Raw genomic sequence first — 22,230 nt, forward strand, 5'->3', positions numbered from 1 at the left:
AAATGTGGATACCTATTCAAATTGTTTACAATACAGCTTAGCCGGTCGTTCTAACAGATCTAATTCTCCGAAATATTAGTTAAATGTGGTCGTTATATGAGGTATGTCGTTATTACCAATGTCGTAGAAAGCAATATTTTTAATAAGGCGGTCATATGGCATTCAGCCGGGACCTTTGTTCTAGGTTATTATAACCGGCATGTTGTATTAAACGATGTCGCAGTAAACGGTTTTGACTGTATTTTCATATTATAGCATTCACAAATCTATCAATGTGTTAGATCTACCTAGAATTTTAACCTAATAGTGATAACTACATTGTCTCAAAGTGATTTATTTATTTACATTGTACATAAAATTTTACTAGAATTTGTTGGTTAATTAATGTTAATTAATAAACATAAATTGCTTCTTCATAAATTTTATATTTTGTGATATTTGACAATTTTATATTGACATTTTTGGAAATATTTGACATTCCATATTATTACAATGTTACTACATATCAAATCAAGAATATTAAGTAGATACTTCTACTTCATATTCTACAGGTATTTGAATTCTAATTAAAACAACAATGGTTGTGTAATTAAAATTAATATTGAAAAACAAAATACAATAATATTTCCATGTTGTACGTTGTTCTGTGTATATATAATAAAGTATTTTATTCATTATGCAATAAAAATACCTATATATTTTTCCAAATAATAAATTTTATAGAAAAAATCTTTATCTTATTTCCTCTTCACTCGAAAATGTTCAAATAAATACATTAAAACAATTACAATCAAAGATTTAAGATCTATACATATTTGATTGTTGTTGTTATAACTAGTGATATATTTGTTTTTTATATAAATTAAACAATAAAGCAGATAAAACAAACACAGCCGTAATAGTATGTATAACGGGCATATTATTATTTAATTAATCTTCTAAAAGTCAATAACAAGACAATTTCAATTTAATAGGTGAATAGTCCCTTATTTTACTACACTGAAGTAGGTTAACATCAAAATATATTTATATATACTTCTTTCATTTAGATGGGTAAAGTTCATGGCACAACCTAGTATCAAGCAGTAAATATAACCCTTGAACGCTATTAGTTGCCACCCATCTCGAGACACAACAGTGGACTTTTTGTATTGTGATATAGTTGTCAAATAGAAACAAATAATGTCATCATCGCTAAAATATACAAGACACTTAACTACATGGGTTCAAAGTGTATCGTACATCATTAATTATGGACATTGATTGGTATCTGCCTAAAATTTCAATCATTTCATAGCTTTACTCATTTTATGCACACTGGGCAAATTAATCATTTGTGTCAATAAAGATGATTAATCTGTAATTTCTTCTTGCAGAATGTATATATTGGATTGCTACAAATAAGTTAATTTTCTTTTACCTATCTTTTCCTTTTAGATCCAATTGCTAAGTCCCTGAGTAGAAATAAACTGGAGGAAACTTATATACAAAATAAAATTTAAAATAATATTATATTTGTATATAAAATAACACTATTCCACATTAAGACATTTTTTTACTTGCATTTCAGTGTCACTTGGAGATGAGACTCTGTGTCCCACAGTCCTAGAGTCATTGTAAATTTCATGATCATTCCCACCAGGGTCTGTTTTGTCTCCAAAGAAGTGAATTTCAGCAAAATTCTCACTAGCTATGTGATTTAAGCAGTATGTCTTGTCCCATCCAATTGGGAACACATCAATACTGATTTGACCTCCTAGAGCAAACTTTAAACCCGAGTCTTTGAACTTGCTTTGAAGTGCTTCAACAAATTGGTGCCTAACTTTGTGTTTTGAATCATACTCAGAAAACTGATCTCGCTCTATTTGATTACATGATCTTCCAACAGGGCAAATATTAAGCATACTTGATCGGAATTCAATGAAATTACCTCTCTTGACTGGTAATTTGATGTTGGACATGTAACCCATGGCGAAGTTTATTACCTCTTGCAGTTTTTGTTCACCCAAATGGTTAACTATGCTCTCTGAACTTAATTTTTTTCCGTTCTTATGATGCACCAGTCCATTTTCACTGAATACGTAGTTGAAATTGGACACGACGTCCTCTCCGCCCATTTGTTCGGAAATCTTCATATAATCTGAACCACTGACCAATCCTACATCCACTTTTGATTTTACCTCGTCAAGAATGAACCTCCTGAATTCTTCTGTAATTTTTTGGCGCGGTTTTGTCAACGTTCCGTCAACATCGAACAAATACAAAACTTTCTTTTGACTAGTCATAATTGTCTCAAAAGGTGAAACTAGTTTGAATTTTGGTGGCAATTTTGGACCGGTCGATAAGTAGGACACCACCAGAGAACATCAAGTGCCAACACTTCACTCAGACACGTCAAACCGTAACAGTAAACACCAAACTTCAGTACAGAGAACTGATAAACTTTAATAATGCGAGTTACCGGCATCAAACTTGCCCTTATCTTTTATTTTTTCATTACTGAAACTGTATTATCTGATAAGGTCCGCAATGTTCTTTTACTATTAGGTGAGTCAGTTTAATATCTTACATTCCAACGTAAGCTTTTTAGTTCAGAGTTCGTGTTATTTATTGATTGGTTTTGGGTCAAGCGAATATTTGAAAGCTTCAACCACGTAGTTTGTAACATAGATAATACACATAGTCACATAATATTAATCTTTGGATTTTTCATTAAAAGTTTCACGCATCTGAATTAAATCTATGCACATTAAAATTATACTTCCTTATAAACGTTTTTAATGTGATGTGAATGCAACTTGTATTTTTTTTAGTTTGGCAAAGTCTTCTTCCGATACCATTGTTACCAGCGTAGTGTTTATAATACACTCAATTACTATACAGGGTGCCCTACAATGGGTTTTTCAAGCCGAAACATGGTTATATAGTTCATATAATATATAATTCATATAATTTAGTTCACTTTAAAATGTTAAAAACATTCTTACAAAAAACTAATTTACTAATTATTTCAACTGTTCGATGACAGCCCTGACAACAGAAGTACCGCTAGGTCGCTCATTCAGTTAAACGCGTCAAAACGAGATAGACCTTATCATGTTCGTTCAACTTATTTCAAACAATGACTACAAGCAAAATTCAGTTATCTTCTGAACCACAGATGTTTAGTTAGAGGTTAATGATGTTGTCAGAGGGAGATCCGAAGCTCAACAGTACATTAGCCAGGGTGACACCAGAGTTACGAAAAGTATTAACCTCTTTTTTGGGAGGGTTGTTTGTGGAGTTTTAACCTCGAGGGATGGACGAACTCATGGCCCACCCGATGTTAAGTGGTCACCAAACTCCACACATCGCATCAATGCCGCCGCCATATCGAGTTAGAACGGCTCTCTCACCTTTCAAAACGAAACGCATGACTGTTTCGTGGCATAAATATGCAGGGTAGTGGTGCCCACCCGTGCAGGCTCGGAAGACGTCCTACCATCAGTAATAACGTAAATTATAGTTTTTGTGGGTTTGATTCTTATTATATGATGTTATTCCATTACCGTCGATGTCATATGTGAGCATTTGTCGAATACCTACGTATTTCATCAGAAAAATTGGTACCCGCCTGCGGGGTTCGAACACCGGTACTGTCGTATCGCTCGACACGAATGCACCGGCAATCTTAACCTTTAAGCCACGATGACTTCCTAAAATAAGGGTGCCGTTTATAATAATTTATGATGTATTAGTACTAGTAGCAGTAGCTATGAGTAATATAAAATCGATGACAACGACAAGCTATGTTTTCTATGCTCAATGTTTTTTCTGTTTAATTTATAGCGGACGATGGCGGTTTTGAGATAGGCGCGTATCGCAACAAAATATGTCAAACGCCGAATATAGATGAATTAGCGCGAAACGGCCTGTTGTTCAACAATGCATTCACATCAGTGAGCAGTTGCTCCCCAAGGTAAGATACACGCGAGAAACGAAGCTCCTTCTAAAGTGTTAATATTTGGTGTCCAAGAAGCACAAATAAATATACAGCAATTTATGTAGCGTGTAACAGCAATACACAGACTGAAGCAGACCGATCTAATAGAATGTGATTACAGTCAATATACACACCCTTCAAACCGAAACGCATTACTGCTTCACGGCTGAAATAGGCAGAGTGGTGGTACCTACTCGTGCGGACTCACAAGAGGTTCTACCACCAGTAAACCTGCATGGATAAACACCGCTATTTATTTATAAAAACTTTCTGCAGGATATAAAAAACAAACAAAAGTTGTTTAATGGAGTTTTTTTTTCTCGACGGATTAACAGTCGGGCAGCACTCCTAACTGGGTCGCCGAGTCACCAGAATGGAATGTACGGGCTGCACCACGGCGTCCACCACTTCAACTCCTTCGACAACGTGACCAGTCTGCCGAACTTACTGCGCCAGAACGGAATTATGACGGGTGCGAATATTTCTTTTTGTTTTTTTTCCTACCTAAGCTGATAGCCCTGAGAGGATATTTCAGCGTAACCTTAACTAGTAGGTCAGCTTACGGGGCTCAAACCGGAGTTATGCTAACACTGACCCTAGCAAGAGCAGTGCTTCGTAGAATCTACCACCGGATCGGAAACGCGACCCACTTAGAAGATCCGACGAGAAACTCAGTGGGCTGTGTCTATGGGTTAATTCGCTCGTCGAGCCCTTCGTCGCAAGCGACGGGTTCGACAAGGACGGCGACCAGTGCTTGTGGTACCTAAAAGCACCGTTAATGGATCGGGAGGATCCGTAATGACGTGTTTTCGGCAACGTCGACTGTTTACCATTCGGTCTACAGGATCGGGTATGTTCGTATTGTAACTGCTCGATTATGTCACTACATAGTTTCTATAGGCCGTGTTATATACATAGACTTCGCTGTAAAGATTTCAAGTCTCCATTCTTTTTTTTATTTCTGTTAACACGGACATGTAAAACATTTTTTGTGTTTTAATAATAATAATTTATTTATTTATTGGATAATAATAATCCTAGAATGAAAAAAAAAACAAAATAAAATAAACGAACAAGTAGGCCTTCTCAACTTTAATTATAATATTATTTCTAAGCATTACTTACAATTTCTACTTTATTTTTATTTACAAGGGTATTATTCTTTTGTTAATCCGCAAGTGAACCATGGTACAATGGTTCAAGTTCTGACAGTCATAACGATGCCTTCAGGATACTGTTAGGGCTAACTGTTTTATGCATTTACAATTTGTAAAAACCTAAAAATTTATATTCCTTTCCATCCACAAAACAATCACATACTTTCTGGTTTGTATCAGACCATCCTTGTATGAATGTAATGGGGTCTTTCATCTTAAAAATGTTTCCAACAGGCCACCCCGCGTTTTATCGGCCGCCTGCAATACTAACAATGCGGTCCCCTGATTACCTTCCTGCTTATTCTATCGGGCTTTTAGAGAGGAATTTGATGTTGAACAAACCGTCGTCGTGAAAGTAACGCCCTTGCGCGGTGTCCTTCTAGTGTGCTTAGTGCGAGTTCCATGATGACCTGGAACTTAACTCAGTAAGTAAGTATCTATAGTCGGCATCATTGCGCCACTTTGAGAAGGCGGCACGACATGAGAACCCTCTTGTCGTGGCCGCTGGAAATTACATACCCGGTCCTGTAGACCTAAACTAAAACGTCGTGCTAAACAGTCGACGTCGCCTAAAACACTTCATTACAGATCCTCCCGATCCATTAACGGTGCTTTTAGGCACCACAAGCACCGGTCACCGTCCTCGCCGAAGAGCCCACTGAGTTTCTCGCCGTATCTTCTCAGTGGGTCACTTTTCCGATCCGGCGGTAGATTCTGGGAAGCATTGCTCTTGCTAGGGCCAGTGTTGGCAACACTCCGGTTTGAGCCCCGTGAGCTCACGTTAGGGTGAAGCTGATATACCTAGCCTCTCAAGGCTATCAGCATAGGTAGGAATAAAAAAAAAGTGCGAGTTTTTTAACTTCTCGATCACGTAAAAGTTAACCCACATTTGATGTAGTTGAAACAACTCCATCACGTTTGCCGCTAGGGGCGCTGTTCTAACGCCATATAAATTTGAGTTAACTTTAACGCGGTAGAGAAGTTAATAAACTCGCACTAAGCACACTGCGAGCCCGTTCCCGGTGGGCCTGATCTCAAAGAAGTGGTCACATTCACCAGGGAGCTATGATCCGCGAGCTCAGTAGCCCGTTGCTTACCAACAGTCACGGTTACTGGCACTAACGCATCCTCACGTGTAGTGTGAATTTAACTGCGTTTTACTCATTATGAACAGGTATAATTGGTAAAAAGCACGTCGGGCCTTCGAGCGTGTATCAGTTTGATTATGAGCAGACGGAGGAGAACAACCACATTAATCAGGTCGGTCGCAACATCACCCACATGAAGCTGCTCGCCCGGGAGTTCATCGCGAGTGCAAACAAGGAAAACAAGTAAGCAAACCTTAGTCAGGCCTAAAACATGTATTTGTATGCAGTCGCAAAACCCAATAAATGTATAATATTAAAGTATTAAACTTTGGCGTCAAATTTTAAACCTCTAACTGAATGCTTTTGGAAGAGTTATTTATTTATTTATTTATTCTATTCAATACAAAGTCAGGCTTACAGTTTGCACCAAAACGCGTAACTCGTTAGTACAAAAAACATTATTAAAATTATTAAGTACTATTATTATGCTAATAATAACATTATTTTGGAAAAAAGTATTCCCCAACTATCGGCAAACACGTCAGCATCCTGAATTTCGGACAGAAATTCGTTTAACAGCTTTTAATTAGCTTTGGGATCAATTTGTTTCATTAATGCAGATGCAGAATCTTTTTCAATAATACCGGATGTTTAGTAAACTGTTTCAGTCATACCGTCTTTTGTAATGTTGACGGTCGATGTTGATCCGATTTCTTAGGCCCTTCTTCTTGTACGTGGCCTTCCATGACCCGCACCGCTGCGGACACAGCGACCCGCAGTACGGGCCCTTCTGCGAGAGGTTCGGCTCCGGCGAAGAAGGAATGGGCACCATTCCAGACTGGCAGCCGTGGTACTATCAGTGGGACGAGATTCAACTACCTTACTTCATACAGGTAGGCAACGGCTTGGCTCTGCCCCTAGCATTGCTGAAGTCCATGGGCGACGGTAACCTCTCATCATCAGGTGGGCAGTCTGCTTGTCTGCCTACAAGGGAAATAAAAAAAACCCTTGTTTGGTTTAGTTGTACGGGAAAGCTCACATTCCACCTGATCTTGAATATTTACTGAATTGCCTATATTGCAAAATAGATGCTTTGCACTAGAAATATAAATATTAGTACTTCAACTGCTGCAGGGTATCAATGGCTCGTATTATCGTTCATTGGAGGCACGTAACGCAGGTTTTATAAGCATCATCGCAACTTGCAGGACACTGAGGCGGCCAGGAGGGACATTGCCGCCCAGTACACAACGATGTCGCGACTCGACCAAGGTGAACCGACTGTATATTACTGTATCTACGAGCTTTAATTAGATGATTTACTGGTGGTAGGACCTCTTGTGAGTCCGCACGAGTAGGTACCACCACCCTAACTATTTCTGCCGTGAATCAGTAATGCGTTTCGGTTTGAAGGGTGGGGCAGCCGTTGTATCTATACTGATGACTATACCTTAGGACTTATATCTCAAGGTGGGTGACGCAATTACGTTGTAGATGTCTATAGGCTCCAGTAACCACTTAACACCATGTGAGCTGTGAGATCGTCTACCCAATTAAGCATTAAAAAAAAGAGATCATATGTACACAGTTAAAAGTTTCGTATTCATCACAGCGAACTAAAATAGTTGTAATATTAATTAAAATCGGCGAAACTTAGTTATCGTCACATCACAAATATTATACATTACATATAAAATCTTTTTCGTACATGATACGTGTCTCAAGATGGCGGTCGCCGAAAGGGCTCATGGGGTAAAGCGGGAGACCCCGTATGGAGGCCGGGGTTACAGCAAATGAAAGGTGAACTTCGTAGCGTGGACGCTCCTGGCCAGACGCCAGTTTGCTCCACCGGGGCGGTATGCTGCCGCTTCTGGGACCAGTTCCAGTACATATTCTAAAATAGGTTGGTGGTTTACTGAGAAACAACCAACCCACTTTAGAATATGTATCGACTGACTGGGGGCTGAAGCTATCAATATATAAGTGAACAGTAGGTCTGGTGCTTCAAGAGTAATGCAATAATAAAATTTAAAACCTTCCTTTAGTTTCCTCAACTTGGGTAAATACTACTTAATATTGTTCTCATTACATTTTCACAAACTTCTTTCAGGGGTCGCCCTTATTCTGAAAGAACTGGAAAGCGCAGGGCACGCTGACGATACGTTAGTCATCTACACTTCAGACAACGGCATACCATTTCCATCGGGGAGAACTAATTTTTACGATCCGGGATTACGGGAGCCCCTCATCATTCGCTCACCTTCATCTTCAGCCAGAAAAAATGAGGCTTCAGGCGCCATGGTCAGCTTACTGGACATAATGCCAACCGTGCTAGACTGGTTTGGAATTGAGAAAGAAATGACAAATGACATTTGGGATGGAGATACACCAAAGAGTCTCTTACCTATACTGGAGAAAGGTCAGACCAATATTACCTTAATATGCTATAGTATGGTGTAATCGGAATGTCTTCGAGTCAGCCACAGAGATATAATCTGTTTGCTGCTTAATGCGTCAAAGATGTTTATAGCGACACTCAGGGCCGGAATTACCTTAAGGGCCACCCTGGGCACCGTGAAAAATACCACCTCATTATCACTACATAGTAAAAAACAAAATCGCTTTCTCTGTCCCTATGTCTGTCTGTCCCTATGTATGCTTAAATCTTTGAAACTACGCAACGGATTTTGATGCGTTTTTTTAATAGATAGAGTGATTGAAGAGAAAGGTTTATATGTATAATAACATCCATTAAATAATGGAGAAATCAATAATAAATTACAGTTTCCGAAGCGAAGCGAGGGCGGGTCGCTAGTTTACACATATAGTACATAAATTGAGTAAACATCAGAAAAAAAAGGTTCACAATTGGTACTGGAAATATTGCTTAAAGTTCGCTTCCAAACTTCCCAGGATCATATGCTAGGTTAATTTGAAGATTTCGTGAAAATTTTAGCGAAATCGGTTCAGCCGTTGCGGCGTCTATAGGGAACATACACGCATAAGTACATATTATGTATGTAATACATACATCGGCATATTATGTAGATATACTCTGAGAAATAAAAATGGTTTTGGGCAAGATTAACGCAAACTCACACTTTTAAAAATAAATATCGATAGCACAATGAAATGTTATTGCTACCCTGGGCACCAGTCCGCCACCAGCCCAGGGTCCAGTGGTTGCTACAAGGGGTGCTCCGTTGTGGGTTGCAGAGCCGCCGCCCTCGGACTCGGACGCGGTGTTCGCCTCCCAGACGCACCACGAGATCACGATGTACTACCCGATGCGCGCCGTGCGCACGCGCCGCTACAAGCTGCTGCACAACCTCAACTACGGGATGCCGTTCCCGATCGACCAAGATCTATACGTCTCGCCCACATTTCAGGTTATATTAGTGCATATTGAAAATATTTAATTTTTATTTAATGTAAAATGCCCCCTATTTTGAGATCTAACCTCAATTTCTCTGTTCTAATACAACAACTATCCCATCCTTCAGACCGGACGCTTGATTGCTTCGTGTGAGAACTAGACAGGATATTACTTGTGTGAGCTCGTAAACGCTCTACAGCCCATCTGGTGTTAAGTGGTTACTGGAGCTCATAGACATTTACAACGAAAATGCGCCACCCACCTTGAGATATGAGTTCTAAGGTCTCAGTAATTACAACGGCTGCCCCACCCTTCAAACCGAAACGTATTACTGCTTTACGGCAGAAACAGGCGGGGTGGTGGTACCTACCCGTGCCGACTCACAAGAGGTCCTACCACCAGTAAAAAGTAAGTAAAATTTGATAAAACAATTGAATTACATGAAAATAAACCACAGCTCAAACATGGCCTCCTAATATTTTAATAATCATAGACAAACTTAATCTAGTCGTCATGATTCAATATAAAATTTGAAACAAACATCATTATCCATTCTCTTAAAAACATGGAGACTAATTTACAGTAAATACTGACGGAACGTTAGTAAGACTTCCGAAAAACTAAAGTAATGAGATTAAAAATGCCTTTTTTGTGGAGTCTGTGATCTTTTGGATAAAGGGCCACTCACTTTTGTTTTTATTTATTTGAATATTCTCAAACTATCTCTGAAACGTTTCTTGTTTTCACTTTATCAGTCAATATAAAGGAAAGCACACGAAATCTAACAAGTCATTAATTTTATAATCTGTAATTCATAGGACCTATTAAACAGAACGCGCAGCAAGCAGCCTCTACCTTGGTACAAGACGCTGAAGCAATATTACTACCGGCCGCAGTGGGAGCTCTACGACCTTCGTAAGGATCCGGCAGAAACCAATAACTTACATGGTAACCTTAATATCCAATATCTATAGAATAAAATGGATACTTTGATCTCGCGTTACAAGGTAGTGACATGGCGATGTCTATGGGCTCTGTTTAACCTCCAAGAGTCGTAAATAAATCCATCCTAGAAGTGTATTGGACTAGTTTAAGCACAGGCCGCTCAAGACAACACAGGTGAAAAGAAAGTATAAACAAACCAGAGTAAATAGTGATAGTGTGGTGACGTCTCAGATGTGAACAGTATTAATTCAACAATATCATATTTAATCGACTTTATTCATCGGCCAAAATTCGATAACAGTAATTTTTTGGCATGTTTGATTAAATACCAATGCTACAGTAATTCACTTATAAAAAGACAAAAGACTTATCTCTCAAGATGATACGCGACGGCGATGATCTCTTACAAATCACCAACGATGTGATATGAAGATTGTTAGCAGTTTTATTTTCTGACCTTAACCTTCTTTGATGATCAAGGTAAACCATCCCTGGAGGAGGTGGAGTCGAATCTCCGAGAACGATTGTCGCGATGGCAGCGCTCCACCCGCGACCCGTGGCTGTGTTCGCCCGACGCCGTCATGGAACGCGACTCTGACAACGCCGTGTGCCGCAGTCTAGACAACGGACTCCTAAACTATCATACACTATAGCTTTCATTGCATTGAAATATCTATTGAGGAATTTAAATACCGTTAGGTTCATGTGAAACTGTAGATAGATGAGTCGACTATTATCAAAGGCGGCAATCTGACTTTTGGACAATGATTGGTAAATCAGAAAAACGAATTATTGACTTTGTATTCCATTGGCAGTCACAAAACTCTTCGGAACGACATCTTAGATAAATAACAGGTTAACTATTAACCTTTATTTAATGCAGGTTTTGAACCGTATTCTTTGAAGGAGACGATTATATTCAAATAAATCTGTATTGACATATCAATAAAAATGTTTTGTCCAAATGCACAGATTGCCACCTTTGATAATAGACGACTCAGATATTTTAAATGTTTTTAATATTAAAGAACAAAATTAAATATAAATCAAAGAAATATATTTTTTACAATAACGTTTAACTTTATTGCTACTTTTAAGAACAACTGTAAAATTTTCATAGCTTCACAAATAAAAGTAAGTTGAGATTTATTGTTATCAATTTTTTATTTGTTGTTATTAAGAATTAAAAAAATTGGTTCTATTAGTTTCGTTTTTTTCTTTGGATACAATTTCGTAAGTACGTAAATTACGGTATCTTGGTAGGCAGCGGCTTGGCTCTGCCATTGGCATTGCTGAAGTCCATGGGCGACGGTAACCATTCACCATCAGGTGGGCCGTATGCTCGTCTGTATATAAAGGCAATAAAAAAAAAAAAATCTACTCTATTGAAAAAATAAAAACAAACAGCCGATACGCTGATTATTTTACAACATTTTCCGGGCACATTTCTGCCAATGTAGCCAGAACACCAATACTTGGTTCTATGTTAATGTGGACAAGAATTTTGGTACTGACCGAAAAAGGACTTTTACTCTAACTCGTCCGACCTTATTGACCCTAATATTTTGGCTTGAGGATCTGACTGATATAAGCTACCATATTCCGATTCTGAAAATCAATCTTCTTTAAAAAGTACTTTAGTACTGAATATTTGATTAGCGGCTTAATAACACAACTAATTTTATATTTTGTCCGATAACACGATTCATTTTTTTAAACGTATTGTAAAAAGATGGTGAGAGTAGCTTTTACGTTACAAGTCATGAATTCGCGAAACAAAAATGTTCTTTTTTTGCGTTGCTACGTCGCTAAGTTGAGCCTTGACCTGGTCAATCCACCATACGGGAGACCTGCCGCGCAGTCTGACACACTATCCGGCCCTGCACGACCGTGCGCTCCACGGAAAGGTATCAACTCCGCGATACATGTTCAAAAAATGCCATGATATTGAGACAGCACCGTGCCGGAGAGATGCTTCACTATTTTCAATTCCTCAATAATGTACTCGTTGGTGCGATATTCAGTTGACCATATCCCAAGCGTTTTTCTCCAGTAAATTTCAAGTGCGTGTTTCCTGCGTTTCCCACTATCTTGCAGGGATTCTTAAAAACTGTTTTTAATTCATCTTCTTGGTGTTTTTCGGGTTTTAATGTATAATAACGGTGCTTAAAATAATAATTTTATGGAATGCCGTTTATTAAAAGTTGACTGTATCATTGATTGAAATATCAAGGAGAACTATTAGTTTTACAAATGAATCACTAGGAATATATTCTTTCAATAGCTGAATAATAATCATAAATGAATTTTCAATCTCATTTCACTCTCATAATAAATATTATCTTATGGGCTCGATCTCTTTGCCCGTCACATTACACCATTATTAACAAAATTATTCATTGGCCGTCTGTCAATAATGAATGTCAAATCATAGATAGACTATTAGGTAGGGATTTACATTTTAAAAGCTAAATCATACAGTTTTAATTTTAAATACCAAATTAAAACCTTTAAATTTATATTTCGGTAAACCATATAAACTATAAAATTTTGTGTTGGACATGATATTTTTTTATAACCTAAATTTTTTGTTTTAGTTGAAGGTAAACAATGGCCACAAATTATACAAAATATGCTCAACTAATTAATACGTCGACAACGTACGCGCGACGAATGAAGCGCCTGTCCAATAGGATCTTTGGCGAAGTTGCCCTACCTACCAACTCCAAGTCCATGAAGGTTGTCAAAATCTTCTCTGCTCGACCTCTGCACACAAATGAGGAAATTATACACTATTATCCTAGACACATGGAGACGCATAAACTGATGATGAATTTAAGAGATTATGGTCTATTCCGTGATGAGCATCAAGACTTCAAGGAGGAGATGAAGAGATTGCGAGAACTCCGAGGTAAAGTCAAGGTTTGGAGGCGGTTGCTTGATAAGAAGGCGGAAGCAAAAGAATAAGTGGCGTAGTATGTTTAGTATAATTAATATGTAAAATAAAAATCACTATTTAGTAACAGTTTAATAACAACTCATTACCTACACCTTATGTTAATAAAATACGTTATTATTGTTACCTTGCCTTACCTTATATTTAATGCACACCATATTAAATGTAGAGGCGTATTTTCAAATTTAATCTCAAGAACGTTATTCATATCTTAACTATAAAGTGGGATGCTTGAAAGTAAGGCAGTTAATTAAAATAAACCATCAATAATCTCAACAATGATTCAGATGAATGAAACAGGTTCTTAATGTATGTAGGTTTAGAGTGTTGTGATAGATTAAAGTGATGAACTCCCAGAACTGCTTATATTCTTTATTTAAAGAAATATACATTTATTGTTTGATGTGTACTTCAACATCCACCTTTCATGAAATTGACTTTGTGTTATATAAAAGAAGATTTGAAAAATTACATCTTAGTTATGGCAAAAAATTGCATGTGCAGTTTTTTTTTTTTTTTTTTTTTTTTTTTTTTTTTTTTTTTTTTTTTTTTTTTTTTTTTTTTTTTTTTTTTTTTTTTTTTTTTTTTATTGCCCTTGTAGGCAGACGAGCATACGGCCCACCTGATGGTGAGTGGTTACCGTTGCCCATGGACTTCAGCAATGCCAGGGGCAGAGCCAAGCCGCTGCCTACCGCTAATATATTATATTATATACAATAATTATATACAAGTCAATATTGTTAACTATAAATGGGATTTAGGGGCTGGGTGTTTGTTAGTCTTTATACCTTAGTAAGTGTACTACGTAAACTACGTATTTGTCTTCTTCTTTGGAATAGTTGTTAAGTGCATCTCACTTGTCATTTCTTAATATTGAGACAAATATTACTCATTTCTGCTCTCAAGCAGATAGCCTACAAACAAGTCGATGAAGAAAACTCTTTGGAATACTGATTCGTGTGTATAGAGGGAACAACTACCTACTGTTTATTGTGCCTAGGTTACACTTACGCCTGTACGGATAGGTGAGCTCACGGGCTCAACCTGAGAGAATTTGCTAACACTCGACCTAGTGAGAGCAGTGCTTTGCAGAATCTACCACCGGATAATCGCGACCCACAGAAGATCCGACGAGAAACTCAATGAGCTGTGAATATGGGTTAGTTCGCTCGTCGATTGACGAGTTCGATGAGGACGGTGAACGGTGCCCTAAAAGCACCGAGAGTGAATCTGGGAGATAAGGTTTTCACATCAGTTTGTTGAAGTAGCGTTCCGACGCTTTCTTAAGATATTCACGTATTGGTACTAGATTTAGGTCGTCATGAAGATCTACATTGCTCACATACCACGGTGCTTCGACGGCTACCCTACTGAAACGGGATTGGATGACCTGGAGTGCTTTACATCAGAATAGAAATGCAGAAGTAGAACAAACACCGGAATCGCGCTATCGAAATCTTAATTAAGACTGTAAATGTAAGTATAAAAGTTCAAATTTAACAGTCTTAGGACTGTCAGTCAACTGAGTAAATTCCACTCGACCTTTTGAAGATATTCATAATTGTCACTGCAAAGTATACACTACTACAGGTACATAAAAACTTGAATGCAATTACATATCATAGCTTGGATGAGTGAATGAGGTGACGACCTACCTGGTGTTAAGTTGTTACCACAGCTCATAGTTATCAACTTATAGTTTGAGGTTGACGTCACGCCAATAACGTGCGACACCTTTCATATCTACCAGCTACCATGCTCCTGTGTCTACCATCTGTGTGGGTTTACTATGCAGCCATTCCACAATAAATGCATAACTATTGTCAGTAGCGGACAAATAAATGAAACAAACGAGAAAATAGCCATTGTTTATTTGATTACAAAATCTTTCGTCAGGAAATAAATTGCTACATAAAATTATTTTTTAACAACATGTGCCTCGGGACTCGCTCACGGCGCACCGCTGCAGACATCGTCTCGTATCAGAGCCGCAGGCAAATACGCAGGCTATTTTTATATTAATTCATTTAAAAACTAGAAAAAAAAAAGACTTAAGAAATCAAATCTAAACATACGATTTTGGAATTTACCACAAAATATCGTTTTAATTTTTTTTTTCGACGTTTTCATTCTCATTACAAACGGTGTTTACTAATTATTGGCATGCTTGTGTAACTTGTCCATGGGCAACACTAACGCCATCTTTACAGCAACCATGGAAGTAGCAGCCACATTTACAAAATATAAGATTCTGCCATTTTACAATATAATCAGTCGATTCACGTTCATTACATTATTATTTAATGCTTGCTTCAGACGCGGGAATAATATTTAGATACGTGCTTAAACCTAGATTGTTTTGAAACAGTTAAATGAACCAAAATTTGTTTTTTTTAGAAATCAATTTGACTTTAGGCTTAAGGTTGTTTGAACATTTTCTACACCTGCGGCAATAACTAGGCATAGACCAAATTATGAAATCATACCGGTGACAATTATAATTATTAGCCGTCATTCCAGTGCTCGATTGTAGAGCAGGCCAGCGTATGACCATGTATTACGTGGATGTGTGACGACTTAAACTCATTTACGATACTAAACGTAACATTTAATGGCATTCAAATAGTGATTGATATTGGTTTAAAATGACTGCTTTATTTATTCAATTAAAAATGATAGGCTATCTTGGGTTGAAAATTTTAAGTACGATAATATAGAACGATTATATGAATAAATATGGTGTGGTTTAAGGTTATATTTTACGCGAAATTACTAATAGATGAGTTGCATTGTGTTTACATACACTGCTCTCTAATTTACTTTGAAATTGATGCATATCTTATAGTCTTAAACATTTGATATTATCTTTGGTTAGGGCTAGATTTAGTGGATTGTTCTACACAAGGGCGGGTAACCTTTTCCGTGAAGGGCACTATCATGGCAAATATAGTATTTTCAAGGGAGCTAGGATTATTTGAACGACTATTTTGGGCATGCGCATATTTATTTATTCGGATTCATGTCTCGGAAATTTATAGCTTCTACGCCCGCAGTAAGGAGTTGCTTCGGAAAGTGTCGTGGGAAGCCTGATTTGTTTGATGTTCACAATATTCTTTTGGTTAACTTCTTTTTAACCGACATCAAGAAGGGTGAAGGTTCTCAATTTGTATCATTATATTATGGATAAGAACATCCGCGGCGAGATCAGTAAATAGACAAGTTTAAAAGCTCAAAGGTTCATGGATAAATATTTTTTCAAAGTAGTATAATGATTAACTTAAATATTTCTAAAGAAGCATGTGAAATGGAGCAAATTTGAAATAAAAGGTTTGTTTAGAAGCAACATCGCATCTATGGTACTCTTTTTGTGAAGAAGTATCTAATAATTTGTTGCTATTCACAACAATTTTGTTGGACCGGTTTAAATCGATTCAGCAGATAAGGTTTACCCACGTTGCCCATATTTGATCTATATATGACGTGAAATGATATCTTTATGATTCCAAAGTAAAAATTAAAAGTTCTAAAAATATAATGTTTGAAGATGACATGAATCAAATTGATATAAATAGTTTTCGAAGTTTAATTCACTTTGAATGCCTAAACTTATTTGCCCAAAAGCTAGTGTCCTGAATCGATTCCGTTATTTTTGTTTTGGTAGCATGCATTTCCGATTAAGTAGTAAACGGAAATGCCAAAAAAAATTATCTAGCATTGATATTCTAGTCTTTTTGAAGTTTGACATATTGTTATCACACAGTAGCGAGACCTAATCTGTGGCTTATATTGCGAAAATGTCTCTACATCAAGCAGACTTGACAAGGGATCTGGGATATTACTAGTGTTGAATGCCATCAAATGGTACAGGCCACGGAATACATAAAGCACAGTGCGAGTTCGCTCGGTGCTCACACAAAACTGTGATTCAATTATTAATCTTTAATATAAAGGCGGATATTATTTAAAAACTACACGACGGACGCGGGGACCAGTAAGCGAAAGCGTATTCGTGAAGACCTTGCCGGCGTATCCAAAACATTATTACTATTTTATTCGTATTGTTTTTATTCTATTATCACGTTCCAAGAAAAAAGATTTTTATTCATAAAAAAAACTATAGTTAATTTTTTTCTTTTTCGTTTTTCATTACCGTGTTTCCTTTGCCGGTGTGAGGTATTGCCAGGTTTGTTAACATACCTTCGTTATTATTAGGTATTAGAAGAAATGTATTATAAAGTCGATACGATATATTTTTTTTTGTGAAAAATCACTACTTCATTTTGTGTTGACCGTATACAAAGTTGAAATTTTATAACCGTTTTTCTATATTCAGCTGCAAACGCATCACGATGTTAGTTCTTAGATGAACCTTTACATCTGTCTGTCGGAGTACGTCATCACACACACGGATGTGACGCGAAAGATGTCGTCAGAAAAAAAAACCAATCAATTGAAGGCAAGAAGAGTGTCCTAATTTAACTTTTTTTTAAACAACAACATTCTACGAAAAGCTCATCACGACAATTAAACTTACAACACTGACGTAACGCTAAGCTATCCTATAGAAAATTATATTGAACTCATTTTCAAACTGTCTGTTTCAAACACCATGTTACAAATATTGCAGCTACGTTATTAAAATGTAAGATTTGCTGTTGAATAAAACATAACCGTCGGTCGCAGATACAGCAATTTAGACCTAAGCTTTGTGAATTTTAAGCTCATAATTTAATACTCAGTCGGTAGATACGAGTTGGGTTGTAACGCAGGTCGGGCTCTTACTGTTGCGAGTTCATTAACAAATTAAACACTTTCAAAATTAAAGTGAATCGTTCAAGCAGCACATGTTGCATCGGTCCCGGGACTGACCCCGGACACACGGGTAGCCATCGCTTAGGTTACATCTTAAGTCCACAAAGTATTCCTCGGAACTTCATTCTCAGATAACCCAAGGAACAACGTACTAAATTTATTTGACTCATTACAATTGTGAAAGTGTAATTGCAGCCCGCGGGGAGGCCACCCCCCGCTGGGGTCTCCCGGCACACTCATCGATGGGAAGAAGCCAAATTCATCATCACGTTAAAACGAATTTTGTAATCCAAATTGTATTATTTTCAAATCAGTCGTTGTATGTGAGTTCACCCCCCTTTTTTAAATCGCAAAAAAGGGTGGGGACAGGCGCTCGCCGGCGACCAGTGGTACATTATCCGTCACTTATATTTAATGTTTTATTTGGTACATTCAGCACGCAGCCCACGATGCGCCGCCTCTCGCACTGGAATTACGAGATAATTACCTTTTAATTATTCGTTCGGAATTTATTCAAGGTGTGTGTATTTTTTTTATTGCTTATATGGGTGGACGAGCTCACAGTCCACCTGGTGTTAAGTGGTTACTGGAGCCCATAGACATCTACAACGTAAATGCGCCACCCACCTTGAGATATAAGCTCTAAGGTCTCAGTATAGTTACAACGGCTGCCCCACTCTTCAAACCGAAACCCATTACTGCTATATACACATACATACATATATCCGTAAATATACATACAGTTAATACACAATGTAACATGCGTACGTGCGTGTGCGCGGGGCTGGTTGCGCGCTAGGTGTAGTCGTTGAAGTCGTCGATGGCGACGCGCTGCGCCAGGTCGGGCGTGGAGGCGTAGGGCGCGGGGGCTCGCGCGGCGGCCGCCAGGCGGGAGGCCTGCACGCGCCCGCGCAGCATCTTGATGAGGCGCAGGCGCGCCAGCCAGTTGGACGCGTAGGGCTGCGAGCCGCCGCCAGAGCTCAGCGTCGCCGAGATCTGGGACGCCAGCTGCAAGCACCACACGCCACCCTCAGTGCACAGGTCGAACAGAACGCATTCATTTGTAAACAATAGATTGTTAACTTATTTTTGGAACGAACTTCCTAATGGGACGATGCGGAGGAGTACCCTAACCGGGAAAAAACGTCCGTAGCGTAAGATTATTATTAGTAATGTACCCAGTGTACGAATTAACTTTGTAATAACGTACAAAAAATAACATATTGTTTATTATATATTTTTTATAATTCATTGTAAATAAAATAAAGTTGATAACTTTGTAGTTCTTTTTTTTATTTTTATCAATAAAAAAATCATAGTAAAAAATGTATACCCGAATAATTATTTTCTTTATACCTCGAATAGAACTTAAGATTAATATTTTTACAATAAAGAACTTCATTTCTATCTGGTGTCCCACAAAACCACACATCTATTTTTTTTTATTCTTCTGCTATGTAAGTATACTATTTTAAATATGTAATTCATATTTAATAATTAATAGAACATGTTATCGTTTCTCAAGGTGATGAAGTCATCAATCTAATTATGAACATAACCATTACCTCAAAAAAATGATATTCTGTGAGGTGGCACTCATCTTTAAACCCTTCTCTCAACATCACCCCTTAACTTTTAAAAGTTTTAAAGGCATACCTACCTTGAGTTGAATTAATGTGCTTTGAAATTTTTAATAAAAATAAAATAAGAATGGCCAGTACCCAATTCTCCGGTGTTAAACTTATAAGACACTAGCGACCCGCCCTCGCTTCGCTTCGGAAACTGTAATTAATTATTGATTTCTCCACTATTTAATGGATGTTATTATACATATAAATCTTCCTCTTCGATCACTCTATCTATTAAAAAACCGCATCAAAATCCGTTGCGTAGTTTTAAAGATTTAAGCATACATAGAGACAGACAGATATAGGGACAGAGAAAGCGACTTTGTTTTATACATGTAGTGATGTCACCCAGAGATGAGATGCTATTTTAGGTTAATAATGAAATCGGATGTAGATCCTAAGGTAAACTATGGTAATTTTTCAGAATTAATCGGAAAAAAAATCGGTACAAAAAGTTATGGGAGCACGTACCGCGCAATGCAGAGCCATCTGGCGGGCGAGCAGCGCCACGTTGTGGTCGGACACGGCCACGTGCTGCGAGTCCAGGTGCGCCAGGAACTTGGTGCGGATGCGCTCGTCCTTGGTCTTCAGCAGCACGCGGTTCATGCCGTGCTCGTACGGCTCCACCACCACGATGCACAGATTGAACTGGCCCTGGCATCAATACAACATTCGCGCATACACTTGTAATTCGGCTCGAAGGACCAAAAATATGTGCGAGCACAGAGCGACGGTACAGTGGATGATTAGTGATGTTAATAAGTCCGAGATTTTACTAGCTGATTTTAATGTACACAATACTTACAAATGTTCTATATTATAAATATAAAATGTTACGAACGCAGGGACTGCATCTGACTTCCGCGAAAACAGATTGTCGATAATGATTCTTGTTAAAGTGCAGTTTTAAATAAACGCACTGTATGGGTTACTGCTCGCTAAGGTGTTCGGTCATATTACTTCGAACACCATCCATTCTAATAGAGAAACAAGCAAGACTAACGATTTTGATTTAATATCTTGTTTCACGGGGGAGCGCTTTGAGAACTTATTTGTGATGACCCCGTTACATTTCCCACGACCTCAGATCGCTGCGTTCTTGTACATTTGACGGCACTAACCTTGATGGTGTGGATGTTGAAGTCTGCTCCGGAGTCGTTGTACACGATGGACACGTAGTCGTTCCCGATGTACTTGCGCTTCTCGTTGCAGCTGGGGTCGCTGGCGCACGTGGGCATGGCCGTCGCCACGTGGAACAGCACCTGCGCAGCCGGACCGGACACTGGTGGATTACTGGTGGTAGGACCTCTTGAGTTCGCGCGGGTAGGTACCACCACCCCGCCTATTTCTGCCGTGAAGCAGTAATGCGTTTCGGTTTGAAGGGCGGGGCAGCCGTTGTAATTATGCTGAGACTTTGGAACTTATATCTCAAAGTGGGTGGCGCATTTACGTTGTAGATGTCTATGGGCTCCAGTAACCACTTAACACCAGGTGGGCTGTGAGCTCGTCCACTCCGAAGCGCCATGTAGCTTCACGGCAGAAATAACCAAGGCGGTGGTCATGTACACTTTGGAAAGTCCACTTGTAGATATCGTTAGCGCGATTCAGATATTGATCATATTTGTTGTAGTGTGCGTCGCGTTGTGAGCGGCGGCGGCGGTACCTGCATGATGTCGTCGGTCCACACGTAGGTGTACCGACCGTCCTTGCCGCCCTTCTCCAGGTTGAGGAACAGCTCCGGGTGCTCCTGCTCGTCCTCGCCTTCCAGCGACACCAGGGTGCCGAGCTGCGTCAGGAACTCGGAGTATCTGTAAACGAAAACCGTGTTTTATTCTACTACCCACCCTGATATATTCCTTAACAACGTTAGTAGAAATAAATTGCAATTTGACTTTGTGCGGGAGAAATGTTTTTTTTCTCCTACCTACGTCGAAAGTTCGTTTTTCCTCCCGCTGCTTTACAGGGAATAAAGTCTATCTTTTCCTCGCTGGGTACAATTGCGCATGCGCGTTAGTGTCTACGTCTGCTCTCACGCATCTAAAATTCTCCGCCATTGTTGTGCCCGGGTCATTTGCATTATTATGTTTAGTGTAAAAGTGAAATAAACAAAATGCAATAAAATTTGATACTAAAGTATTAAACAAAGATGAGTTCTTTTTATTTATTGCTTTTATCATCAGAGAGTTCTTATTCAATTAGAAGTAGTTTATTTAAAAAATTAAAATGTACTATTTCTACAATACGTTGTAAGAATGTGCAATGGTTATAAAAATATTAGTGGCAAAT

General features: G+C 38.3%; 4 protein-coding genes and 1 long non-coding RNA gene across 12 annotated transcripts in view; 3 read left to right on the forward strand and 2 right to left on the reverse strand.

The window, feature by feature from the left end:
- Nucleotides 1-1,497: 1,497 nt before the first annotated feature.
- On the reverse strand, nucleotides 1,498-2,285 carry LOC101737280 (phosphomannomutase 1). Its single transcript, XM_062673247.1, has one exon. The coding sequence runs from the start codon at nucleotides 2,283-2,285 to the stop codon at nucleotides 1,533-1,535; it is 753 nt and encodes a 250-aa protein (XP_062529231.1). The 3' UTR covers nucleotides 1,498-1,532.
- Nucleotides 2,286-2,404: 119 nt separating this feature from the next.
- Nucleotides 2,405-11,752, forward strand: LOC101737423 (N-sulphoglucosamine sulphohydrolase). Of its 2 annotated transcripts, XR_009975305.1 has the most exons (11): nucleotides 2,405-2,547; nucleotides 3,829-3,958; nucleotides 4,318-4,454; nucleotides 6,314-6,470; nucleotides 6,946-7,120; nucleotides 7,436-7,499; nucleotides 8,338-8,646; nucleotides 9,444-9,616; nucleotides 10,422-10,551; nucleotides 11,029-11,273; nucleotides 11,550-11,752. XR_009975305.1 is itself a non-coding variant. In XM_004921957.5 (10 exons), exons 1-10 carry the CDS (start codon nucleotides 2,451-2,453, stop codon nucleotides 11,199-11,201), a joined length of 1,545 nt encoding a protein of 514 aa, XP_004922014.2. In that variant the 5' UTR covers nucleotides 2,405-2,450; the 3' UTR covers nucleotides 11,202-11,752. The 2 variants fall into 2 exon arrangements, 1 of the variants encoding a protein (XP_004922014.2); XM_004921957.5 differs by having other exon boundaries at nucleotides 11,029-11,752.
- Nucleotides 11,753-12,951: 1,199 nt separating this feature from the next.
- Nucleotides 12,952-13,751, forward strand: LOC101736911 (28S ribosomal protein S33, mitochondrial). 2 transcript variants are annotated; one of them, XM_004921954.4, is made up of 2 exons: nucleotides 12,952-13,074; nucleotides 13,146-13,573. In XM_004921954.4, the coding sequence occupies exon 2, from the start codon at nucleotides 13,159-13,161 to the stop codon at nucleotides 13,513-13,515; it is 357 nt and encodes a 118-aa protein (XP_004922011.1). In that variant the 5' UTR covers nucleotides 12,952-13,074; nucleotides 13,146-13,158; the 3' UTR covers nucleotides 13,516-13,573.
- Nucleotides 13,752-15,359: 1,608 nt separating this feature from the next.
- LOC101745506 (tuberin) overlaps nucleotides 15,360-22,230 on the reverse strand; it is a 40,229-nt gene continuing 33,358 nt past the window's right edge. For all 6 annotated transcript variants that reach the window (XM_062673240.1, XM_038016689.2, XM_062673241.1 and 3 more), the window contains 5 exons: nucleotides 21,608-21,752; nucleotides 21,066-21,206; nucleotides 20,416-20,598; nucleotides 19,085-19,324; nucleotides 15,360-18,782 (listed from right to left, as the gene is read on the reverse strand). In XM_062673240.1, the coding sequence (XP_062529224.1) occupies nucleotides 19,112-19,324; nucleotides 20,416-20,598; nucleotides 21,066-21,206; nucleotides 21,608-21,752 (682 nt within the window). In that variant the 3' untranslated portion in view covers nucleotides 15,360-18,782; nucleotides 19,085-19,111. The remainder of the gene's footprint in view (nucleotides 18,783-19,084; nucleotides 19,325-20,415; nucleotides 20,599-21,065; nucleotides 21,207-21,607; nucleotides 21,753-22,230) is intronic.
- LOC134200407 (uncharacterized) lies at nucleotides 21,132-22,089 on the forward strand. Its single transcript, XR_009975311.1, has 2 exons — nucleotides 21,132-21,267; nucleotides 21,575-22,089. It is a non-coding gene; the product is annotated as an uncharacterized LOC134200407 (long non-coding RNA).

This window comes from Bombyx mori, chromosome 17 (assembly GCF_030269925.1).
Source record: "Bombyx mori chromosome 17, ASM3026992v2".
Taxonomy (NCBI): domain Eukaryota; kingdom Metazoa; phylum Arthropoda; class Insecta; order Lepidoptera; family Bombycidae; genus Bombyx; species Bombyx mori.

Coding starts and splice junctions, on each gene's coding strand:
- LOC101737280 (XM_062673247.1), bottom strand. CDS start 2,285: ATGACTAGTCAAAAGAAAGTTTTGTATTTGTTCGATGTTGACGGAACG.
- LOC101737423 (XM_004921957.5), top strand. CDS start 2,451: ATGCGAGTTACCGGCATCAAACTTGCCCTTATCTTTTATTTTTTCATT. Junction 4,455..6,313: donor CCAGAACGGAATTATGACGG/GTGCGAATATTT, acceptor CATTATGAACAG/GTATAATTGGTAAAAAGCAC. Junction 7,500..8,337: donor GATGTCGCGACTCGACCAAG/GTGAACCGACTG, acceptor AACTTCTTTCAG/GGGTCGCCCTTATTCTGAAA.
- LOC101736911 (XM_004921954.4), top strand. CDS start 13,159: ATGGCCACAAATTATACAAAATATGCTCAACTAATTAATACGTCGACA.